Here is a 12,085-nt window from a genome sequence, read left to right as displayed (position 1 = left end):
CATTGTTTCCGTATTGCTGGCTCAGCAGGGAACCCTCCCTAATACATGACAGGCCAGGAATTCACACTTCCCAAACTATCTGCTCATCATCCCGGAAAATGGAAGGACCTGCAGGAAGCCCTAATATAATCCTGTTATTGTAACCCACCATCTGTCCTCCAGACAGGAGGGATGATCTGCAGCCACGATATTCATACCCATACTCAGCGCTGTACAGAGAGGAGGGATGATCTGCAGACATGATATTCATACCCATACTCAGCGCTGTGCAGAGAGGAGGAATATGCTGCAGGAAGGCTAACAATACCAGTACTCAGCGCTGTACAGAAAGGAAGAATATGCTGCAGGGAGACTGCAACACTGTGGTAATAATACCAGTACTCTGCGCTGTACAGAAAGGAAGAATATGCTGCAGGGAGACTAACAATACCGGTACTCAGCGCTGTACAGAGAGGAAGAATATGCTGCAGGGAGACTAACAATACCGGTACTCAGCGCTGTACAGAGAGGAAGAATATGCTGCAGGGAGACTAACAATACCGGTACTCAGCGCTGTACAGAGAGGAGGAATATGCTGCAGGGAGACTAACAATACCGGTACTCAGCGCTGTACAGAGAGGAAGAATATGCTGCAGGGAGACTAACAATACCGGTACTCAGCGCTGTACAGAGAGGAGGAATATGCTGCAGGGAGACTAACAATACCGGTACTCAGCGCTGTACAGAGAGGAGGAATATGCTGCAGGGAGACTAACAATACCGGTACTCAGCGCTGTACAGAGAGGAGGAATATGCTGCAGGGAGACTAACAATACCGGTACTCAGCGCTGTACAGAGAGGAGGAATATGCTGCAGGGAGACTAACAATACCAGTACTCAGCGCTGTACAGAGAGGAGGAATATGCTGCAGGAAGACTAACAATACCGGTACTCAGCGCTGTACAGAGAGGAGGAATATGCTGCAGGGAGACTAACAATACCGGTACTCAGCGCTGTACAGAGAGGAGGAATATGCTGCAGGGAGACTGTAACACTGTGGTAACAATACCAGTACTCAGTGCTGTACAGAGAGGAAGAATATGCTGCAGGGAGACTGTAACACTGTGGTAATAATACCAGCACTCAGTGCTGTACAGAGAGGAAGAATATGCTGCAGGGAGACTGTAACACTGTGGTAACAATACCAGTACTCAGTGATGTACAGAGAGGAAGAATATGCTGCAGGGAGACTGTAACACTGTGGTAACAATACCAGTACTCAGTGCTGTACAGAGAGGAAGAATATGCTGCAGGGAGACTGTAACACTGTGGTAACAATACCAGTACTCAGTGCTGTACAGAGAGGAAGAATATGCTGCAGGGAGACTGTAACACTGTGGTAATAATACCAGCACTCAGCGCTGTACAGAGAGGAGGAATAAGCTGCAGGGAGACTAACAATACCGGTACTCAGCGCTGTACAGATAGGAGGAATATGCTGCAGGGAGACTGTAACAATACCAGTACTCAGCGCTGTACAGAGAGGAGGAATATGCTGCAGGGAGACTGTAACAATACCAGTACTCAGCGCTGTACAGAGAGGAGGAATATACTGCAGGGAGACTAACAATACCAGTACTCAGCGCTGTACAGAGAGGAAGAATATGTTGCAGGGAGACTGTGCCACAGCAGTAATAATACCAGTACTCAGCGCTGTACAGAGATGAGTACACAGCAGTAATACCAGTACTCAGCACTGTACAGAGAGGAGGAATATACTGCAGGGAGACTAACAATACCAGTACTCAGCGCTGTACAGAGAGGAGGAATATGCTGCAGGGAGACTGTGCCACAGCAGTAATAATACCAGTACTCAGCGCTGTACAGAGATGAGTACTCAGCAGTAATTCCAGTACTCAGCGCTGTACAGAGAGGAGTACACAGCAGTAATACCAGTACTCAGCGCTGTACAGAGACGAGTACTCAGCAGTAATACCAGTACTCAGCGCTGTACAGAGACGAGTACACAGCAGTAATACCAGTACTCAGCGCTGTACAGAGACGAGTACACAGCAGTAATACCAGTACTCAACGCTGTACAGAGACAAGAACTCCGCAGTTATACCAGTACTCAGCGCTGTACAGAGATGAGTACACAGCAGTAATAGCAGTACTCAGCGCTGTACAGAGACGAGTACACAGCAGTAATACCAGTACTCAGCGCTGTACAGAGACGAGTAGTACTCCGTAGTAATACCAGTACTCATCGCTGTACAGAGACGAGTACACAGCAGTAATACCAGTACTCAGTGCTGTACAAAGACGAGTACTCCGTAGTAATACCAGTACTCAGCGCCGTACAGAGACGATTACTCTGCAGTAATACCAGTACTCAGCACTGTACAGAGATGAGTACTCTGCAGTAATACCAGTACTCAGCGCTGTACAGAGACGAGTACACAGCAGTAATACCAGTATTCAGCGCTGTACAGAGACGAGTACACAGCAGTAATACCTGTACTCAGCGCTGTACAGAGACGAGTACACAGCAGTAATACCAGTACTCAGCGCTGTACAGAGAGGAGTACACAGCAGTAATACCAGTACTCAGCGCTGTACAGAGACGAGTACTCGGTAGTAATACCAGTACTCAGCGCTGTACAGAGAGGAGTACACAGCAGTAATACCAGTACTCAGCGCTGTACAGAGACGAGTACACAGCAGTAATACCAGTACTCAGCGCTGTACAGAGACGAGTACTCAGCAGTAATACCAGTACTCAGCGCTGTACAGAGAGGAGTACACAGCAGTAATACCAGTACTCAGCGCTGTACAGAGACGAGTACACAGCAGTAATACCAATACTCAGCGCTGTACAGAGACGAGTACACAGCAGTAATACCAGCACTCAGCGCTGTACAGAGAGGAGGAATATACTGCAGGGAGACTAACAATACCAGTACTCAGCGCTGTACAGAGAGGAGAAATATGCTGCAGGGAGACTGTGCCACAGCAGTAATAATACCAGTACTCAGCGCTGTACAGAGATGAGTACTCAGCAGTAATACCAGTACTCAGCGCTGTACAGAGAGGAGTACACAGCAGTAATACCAGTACTCAGCGCTGTACAGAGACGAGTACTCAGCAGTAATACCAGTACTCAGCGCTGTACAGAGAGGAGTACACAGCAGTAATACCAGTACTCAGCGCTGTACAGAGACGAGAACTCGGCAGTAATACCAGTACTCAGCGCTGTACAGAGATGAGTACACAGCAGTAATACCAGTACTCAGTGCTGTACAGACGAGTACACAGCAGTAATAGCAGTACTCAGCGCTGTACAGAGACGAGTACACAGCAGTAATACCAGTACTCAGCGCTGTACAGAGACGACTACTCCGTAGTAATACCAGAACTCAGCGCTGTACAGAGATGAGTACACAGCAGTAATACCAGTACTCAGCGCTGTACAGAGACGAGTACTCAGCAGTAATACCAGTACTCAGCGCTGTACAGAGAGGAGTACACAGCAGTAATACCAGTACTCAGCGCTGTACAGAGACAAGAACTCGGCAGTATTACCAGTACACAGCGCTGTACAGAGACGAGTACACAGCAGTAATACCAGTACTCAACGCTGTACAGAGCCAAGAACTCCGCAGTAATACCAGTACTCAGCGCTGTACAGAGATGAGTACACAGCAGTAATACCAGTACTCAGTGCTGTACAGAGACGAGTACACAGCAGTAATAGCAGTACTCAGCGCTGTACAGAGACGAGTACACAGCAGTAATACCAGTACTCAGCGCTGTACAGAGATGAGTACTCCGTAGTAATACCAGTTCTCAGCGCTGTACAGAGACGAGTACACAGCAGTAATACCAGTACTCAGTGCTGTACAGAGACGAGTACTCCGTAGTAATACCAGTACTCAGCGCTGTACAGAGACGAGTAATCTGCAGTAATACCAGTACTCAGCGCTGTACAGAGATGAGTACTCCGCAGTAATACCAGTACTCCGCGCTGTACAGAGACGAGTACACAGCAGTAATACCAGTATTCAGCGCTGTACAGAGACGAGTACACAGCAGTAATACCTGTACTCAGCGCTGTACAGAGACGAGTACACAGCAGTAATACCAGTACTCAGCGCTGTACAGAGACGAGTACTCAGTAGTAATACCAGTACTCAGCGCTGTACAGAGAGGAGTACACAGCAGTAATACCAGTACTCAGCGCTGTACAGAGACGAGTACTCGGCAGTAATACCAGTACTCAGCACTGTACAGAGACGAGTACTCTGCAGTAATACCAGTACTGAGCGCTGTACAGAGACGAGTATACAGCAGTAATACCAATACTCAGCGCTGTACAGAGACAAGTACACAGCAGTAATAACAGTACTCAGCGCTGTACAGAGAGGAGTACACAGCAGTAATACCAGTACTCAGCGCTCTACAGAGATGAGTACTCAGCAGTAATTACAGTACTCAGCGCTGTACAGAGAGGAGTACTCAGCAGTAATACTAGTGCTCAGCGCTGTACAGAGACGAGTACACAGCAGTAATACCAGTACTCAGCGCTGTACAGAGACAAGTACTCCGTAGTAATACCAGTACGCAGCGCTGTACAGACATGAGTACACAGCAGTAATACCAGTACTCAGCGCTGTACAGAGACGAGTACTCAGCAGTAATACTATTACTCAGCGTTGTACAGAGACGAGTACTCCGCAGTAATACCAGTACTCAGCGCTGCACAGAGACGAGTACACAGCAGTAATACCAGTACTCAGTGCTGTACAGAGACGAGTACTCCGTAGTAATACCAGTACTCAGTGCTGTACAGAGACGAGTACTCCTTAGTAATACCAGTACTCAGCGCTGTACAGAGACGAGTACTCTGCAGTAATACCAGTACACAGCACTGTACAGAGATGAGTACTCCGCAGTAATACCAGTACTCAGCGCTGTACAGAGACGAGTACACAGCAGTAATACCAGTACTCAGCGCTGTACAGAGACGAGTACACAGCAGTAATACCAGTACTCAGCGCTGTACAGAGACAAGTACACAGCAGTAATTCCAGTACTCAGCGCTGTACAGAGAGGAGTACACAGCAGTAATACCAGTACTCAGCGCTGTACAGAGACGAGTACTCGGCAGTAATACCAGTACACAGCGCTGTACAGAGACGAGTACTCTGCAGTAATACCAGTACTCAGCGCTGTACAGAGACGAGTACTCGGCAGTAATACCAGTACTCAGCGCTGTACAGAGACGAGTACTCTGCAGTAATACCAGTACTCAACGCTGTACAGAGAGGAGTACACAGCAGTAATACCAGTACTGAGCAATGTACAGAGACGAGTACACAGCAGTAATACCAGTACTCAGCGCGGTACAGAGAGGAGTACACAGCAGTAATACCAGTACTCAGCGCTGTACAGAGACGAGTACTCGGCAGTAATACCAGTACTCAGCGCTGTACAGAGAGGAGTACACAGCAGTAATACCAGTACTCAGCGCTGTACAGAGACGAGTACTCGGCAGTAATACCAGTACTCAGCGCTGTACAGAGACGAGTACTCGGCAGTAATACCAGTACTCAGCGCTGTACAGAGACGAGTACTCTGCAGTAATACCAGTACTCAGCGCTGTACAGAGACGAGTACTCGGCAGTAATACCAGTACTCAGCGCTGTACAGAGACGAGTACTCGGCAGTAATACCAGTACTCAGCGCTGTACAGAGACGAGTACTCTGCAGTAATACCAGTACTCAGTGCTGTACAGAGAGGAGTACACAGCAGTAATACCAGTACTCAGTGCTGTACAGAGACGAGTACTCCGTAGTAATACCAGTACTCAGCGCTGTACAGAGACGAGTACTCCGTAGTAATACCAGTACTCAGCGCTGTACAGAGACGAGTACACAGCAGTAATACCAGTACTCAGCGCTGTACAGAGACGAGTACTCCGTAGTAATACCAGTACTCAGCGCTGTGCAGAGTGGAGTACACAACAGTAATACCAGTACTCAGCGCTATACAGAGATGAGTACTCCGCAGTAATACCAGTACTCAGCGCTATACAGAGATGAGTACTCCGCAGTAATACCAGTACTCAGTGCTGTACAGAGTCGAGTACTCCGTAGTAATACCAGTACTCAGCGCTGTACAGAGACGAGTACACAGCAGTAATACCAGTACTCAGCGCTGTACAGAGACGAGTACTCCGTAGTAATACCAGTACTCAGCGCTGTGCAGAGTGGAGTACACAACAGTAATACCAGTACACAGCGCTGTACAGAGACGAGTACACAGCAGTAATACCAGTACTCAGTGCTGTACAGAGACGAGTACTCCGTAGTAATACCAGTACTCAGCTCTGTACAGAGACGAGTACTCTGCAGTAATACCAGTACTCAGCACTGAACAGAGATGAGTACTCCGCAGTAATACCAGTACTCAGTGCTGTACAGATACGAGTACTCCGTAGTAATACCAGTACTCAGCGTTGTACAGAGACGAGTACACAGCAGTAATACCAGTACTCAGTGCTGTACAGAGACGAGTACTCCGTAGTAATACCAGTACTCAGCGCTGTACAGACACAAGTACACAGCAGTAATACCAGTACTCAGCGCTGTAGAGAGACGAGTACTCAGCAGTAATACTAGTACTCAGCGTTGTACAGAGACGAGTACTCCGCAGTAATACCAGTACTCAGCGCTGTACAGAGATGAGTACACAGCAGTAATACCAGTACTCAGTGCTGTACAGAGACGAGTACACAGCAGTAATACCAGTACTCAGCGCTGTACAGAGACGAGTACTCAGCAGTAATACCAGTACTCAGCGCTGTATAGAGATGAGTACACAGCAGTAATACCAGTACTCAGTGCTGTACAGAGACGAGTACACAGCAGTAATAGCAGTACTCAGCGCTGTACAGAGACGAGTACACAGCAGTAATACCAGTACTCAGCGCTGTACAGAGTGGAGTACACAACAGTAATACCAGTACACAGCGCTGTACAGAGACGAGTACACAGCAGTAATACCAGTACTCAGTGCTGTACAGAGACGAGTACTCCGTAGTAATACCAGTACTCAGCTCTGTACAGAGACGAGTACTCTGCAGTAATACCAGTACTCAGCACTGAACAGAGATGAGTACTCCGCAGTAATACCAGTACTAAGTGCTGTACAGATACGAGTACTCCGTAGTAATACCAGTACTCAGCGTTGTACAGAGACGAGTACACAGCAGTAATACCAGTACTCAGTGCTGTACAGAGACGAGTACTCCGTAGTAATACCAGTACTCAGCGCTGTACAGACACAAGTACACAGCAGTAATACCAGTACTCAGCACTGTACAGAGACGAGTACTCAGCAGTAATACTAGTACTCAGCGTTGTACAGAGACGAGTACTCCGCAGTAATACCAGTACTCAGCGCTGTACAGAGATGAGTACACAGCAGTAATACCAGTACTCAGTGCTGTACAAAGACGAGTACACAGCAGTAATAGCAGTACTCAGCGCTGTACAGAGACGAGTACACAGCAGTAATAGCAGTACTCAGCGCTGTACAGAGACGAGTACTCGGCAGTAATACCAGTACGCAGCGCTGTATAGAGATGAGTACACAGCAGTAATACCAGTACTCAGTGCTGTACAGAGACGAGTACACAGCAGTAATAGCAGTACGCAGCGCTGTATAGAAATGAGTACACAGCAGTAATAGCAGTACTCAGCGCTGTACAGAGACGAGTACACAGCAGTAATACCAGTACTCAGCGCTGTACAGAGACGAGTACTCCGTAGTAATACCAGTACTCAGCGCTGTACAGAGATGAGTACACAGCAGTAATACCAGTACTCAGCTCTGTACAGAGACGAGTACTCTGCAGTAATACCAGTACTCAGTACTGAACAGAGATGAGTACTCCGCAGTAATACCAGTACTCAGTGCTGTACAGACACAAGTACACAGCAGTAATACCAGTACTCAGCGCTGTACAGAGACGAGTACTCAGCAGTAATACTAGTACTCAGCGTTGTACAGAGACGAGTACTCCGCAGTAATACCAGTACTCAGCGCTGTACAGAGATGAGTACACAGCAGTAATACCAGTACTCAGCGCTGTACAGAGACGAGTACACAGCAGTAATACCAGTACTCAGCGCTGTACAGAGACGAGTACTCCGTAGTAATACCAGTACTCAGCGCTGTACAGACACGAGTACACAGCAGTAATACCAGTACTCAGCGCTGTACAGAGACGAGTACTCGGCAGTAATACCAGTACGCAGCGCTGTATAGAGATGAGTACACAGCAGTAATACCAGTACTCAGTGCTGTACAGAGACGAGTACACAGCAGTAATAGCAGTACGCAGCGCTGTATAGAGATGAGTACACAGCAGTAATACCAGTACTCAGTGCTGTACAGAGACGAGTACACAGCAGTAATAGCAGTACTCAATGCTGTACAGAGACGAGTACACAGCAGTAATACCAGTACTCAGCGCTGTACAGAGACGAGTACTCCGTAGTAATACCAGTACTAAGCGCTGTACAGAGACGAGTACACAGCAGTAATACCAGTACTCAGTGCTGTACAGAGACGAGTACTCCGTAGTAATACCAGTACTCAGCGCTGTACAGAGACGAGTACTCTGCAGTAATACCAGTACTCAGCACTGTACAGAGATGAGTACTCTGCAGTAATACCAGTACTCAGTGCTGTACAGAGACGAGTACTCCGTAGTAATACCAGTACTCAGCGCTGTACAGAGATGAGTACTCAGCAGTAATACTAGTGCTCAGCGTTGTACAGAGACGAGTACTCCGCAGTAATACCAGTACGCAGCGCTGTACAGAGATGAGTACACAGCAGTAATACCAGTACTCAGTGCTGTACAGAGACGAGTACACAGCAGTAATAGCAGTACTCAGCGCTGTACAGAGACGAGTACACAGCAGTAATACCAGTACTCAGCGCTGTACAGAGACGAGTACACAGCAGTAATACCAGTACTCAGTGCTGTACAGAGACGAGTACTCCGTAGTAATACCAGTACTCAGCGCTGTACAGAGATGAGTACTCGGCAGTAATACCAGTACTCAGCGCTGTACAGAGAGGAGTACACAGCAGTAATACCAGTACTCAGCGCTGTACAGAGAGGAGTACTCGGCAGTAATACCAGTACTCAGCGCTGTACAGAGAGGAGTACACAGCAGTAATACCAGTACTCAGCGCTGTACAGACACGAGTACTCGGCAGCCTGTGGTATTGGGCATGGTATATGGGTCAGACGTTACACAATCATCCATAGTACATACGTGTTACACACATAATGCATTCTTCCAGATGTGTATTATTATATTATCCCGTAGAGCCCCTCGCCCACAGAGATTGCACTCTTAGCTGCGAGGACTGCAGGGTTAAGTTGAGAGGCAGGAAGTTTTGGGAGGGGGTTGGGATGGAAGATTTTCCCCTCTTAGTTGCATCTCTCCCTCCTCCCCCCACTCAGCCAGACTCCTGCTTCTCTGAGAGGATGCTGCTGGCAGCCTGAGTATCCCCAGGGCAGGGAGACGGCGTGTGATACCCTATATTACATACTACAGCTGTATGATAGGTGCAGGCAGGGCCCTCGCACGCCTGGGACATCACCCTGGAATCACCACTGGACTGACTTTCCTGGAACTGTGATGATGGCGGAGCTGATGTGGAACTTTGTGAGCTGCGTTCTATACCTCACACTAGGTGGAAGCGGCGCCACGAACTACCCTCCCCGCTACAACCTCTATACAGGAGGAACTGCCCCCCAAGGGGTGACACAGGCACAGAACGGGGTCCGGGCTGCCACACGCCACAGGTAGGTTCTTCTTCCACAGTACCACCTCTTTCTGCTGCATACCCTTACTATGTACTAGATTATACACGGGATGTCTTCTGTTCCTGCGATACCGACCCCACGGGAGCGCGCATCAGTATCACACGCTATGTACACACGGTGAGATACTGACTATACCATGTACTAGATTATACACAGGAGTGTCTTCTGTTCCTGCGATACCGACCCAACGGGAGCGCGCATCAGTATCACACGCTATGTACACACGGTGAGATACTGACTATACCATGTACTAGATTATACACGGGATGTCTTCTGTTCCTGCGATACCGACCCAACGGGAGCGCGCATCAGTATCACACGCTATGTACACACGGTGAGATACTGACTATACCATGTACTAGATTATACACAGGAGTGTCTTCTGTTCCTGCGATACCGACCTCACGAAAGCTGTGTGTACACACGGTGCCATATGTGCTAACTTTACTTACTAATCATAAGGGTACGTCACACCGTGTGTATACACCTTGAGTCACGTATTACACGTGTAAGTAAAGTGTGAGTGGCATGTATCTCACATGTAAGGAAAGAGGAAAGTGTGAGTAGCATGTATCTCACATGTAAGGTCAGTGTGAGTGGCATGTATCGCACATGTAAGGTCAGTGTAAGTGACATGTATCTCACATGTAAGGAAAGTGTGAGTGGTGTGTATCTCACATGTAAGGAAAGTGTGAGTGGCATGTATCTCACATGTAAGGTCAGTGTAAGTGACATGTATCTCACATGTAAGGTCAGTGTGAGTGGCATGTATCGCACATATAAGGTCAGTGTGAGTGGCATGTATCGCACATATAAGGTCAGTGTGAGTGGCATGTATCGCACATATAAGGTCAGTGTGAGTGGCATGTATCGCACATATAAGGTCAGTGTAAGTGTCATGTTTTACACATGTAAGGTCAGTGTGAGTGGCATGTATCGTCTATGTAAGGTCAGTGTAAGTGGCATGTATCGCACATGTAAGGTCAGTGTGAGTGGCATGTATCGCACATGTAAGGAAAGTGTGAGTGGCATGTATCTCACATGTAAGGTCAGTGTGAGTGGCATGTATCGCACATGTAAGGTCAGTGTAAGTGACATGTATCTCACATGTAAGGAAAGTGTGAGTGGTGTGTATCTCACATGTAAGGAAAGTGTGAGTGGCATGTATCTCACATGTAAGGTCAGTGTAAGTGACATGTATCTCACATATAAGGTCAGTGTGAGTGGCATGTATCGCACATGTAAGGTCAGTGTAAGTGACATGTATCTCACATGTAAGGAAAGTGTGAGTGGTGTGTATCTCACATGTAAGGAAAGTGTGAGTGGCATGTATCTCACATGTAAGGTCAGTGTAAGTGACATGTATCTCACATATAAGGTCAGTGTGAGTGGCATGTATCGCACATGTAAGGTCAGTGTAAGTGACATGTATCTCACATGTAAGGAAAGTGTGAGTGGCATATATCTCACATGTAAGGAAAGTGTGAGTGGCATGTATCTCACATGTAAGGTCAGTGTAAGTGACATGTATCTCACATGTAAGGTCAGTGTGAGTGGCATGTATCGCACATATAAGGTCAGTGTGAGTGGCATGTATCGCACATATAAGGTCAGTGTGAGTGGCATGTATCGCACATGTAAGGTCATTGTGAGTGGCATGTATCACACATGTAACGTCAGTGTGAGTGGCATGTATCGCACATGTAAGGTCATTGTGAGTGGCATGTATCGCACATGTAAGGTCAGTGTGAGTGGCATGTATCGCACATGTAAGGTCAGTGTGAGTGGCATGTATCACACATGTAAGGTCAGTGTAAGTGGCATGTATCGCACATGTAAGGTCAGTGTGAGTAGCATGTATCGCACATATAAGGTCAGTGTAAGTGACATGTATCTCACATGTAAGGAAAGTGTGAGTGGCATGTATCGCACATGTAAGGTCAGTTTAAGTGACATGTATCTCACATGTAAGGTCAGTGTGAGTGGCATGTATCGCACATGTAAGGTCAGTGTAAGTGACATGTATCTCACATGTAAGGTCAGTGTGAGTGGCATGTATCTCACATGTAAGGTCAGTGTGAGTGGCATGTATCACACATGTAAGATCAGTGTAAGTGGCATGTATCGCACATGTAAGGTCATTGTAAGTGGCATGTATCGCACATGTAAGGTCAGTGTGAGTGGCATGTATCGCA

General features: G+C 47.5%; 1 protein-coding gene across 1 annotated transcript in view; it reads left to right on the top strand.

Moving 5' to 3' along the window:
• Nucleotides 1-9,528: 9,528 nt before the first annotated feature.
• The window catches only part of EMILIN1 (elastin microfibril interfacer 1), a 201,510-nt gene continuing 198,953 nt past the window's right edge, over nt 9,529-12,085 (top strand). The window contains exon 1 of the mRNA XM_063917286.1: nt 9,529-9,869. Coding sequence (XP_063773356.1) covers nt 9,703-9,869 — 167 coding nt within the window. The 5' untranslated portion in view covers nt 9,529-9,702. The remainder of the gene's footprint in view (nt 9,870-12,085) is intronic.

Source organism: Pseudophryne corroboree, chromosome 4, assembly GCF_028390025.1.
Source record: "Pseudophryne corroboree isolate aPseCor3 chromosome 4, aPseCor3.hap2, whole genome shotgun sequence".
Taxonomy (NCBI): Eukaryota; Metazoa; Chordata; class Amphibia; order Anura; family Myobatrachidae; genus Pseudophryne; species Pseudophryne corroboree.
Note: the sequence above shows the minus strand (reverse complement) of the source record. Positions and strands in the feature narration are given on the sequence as shown.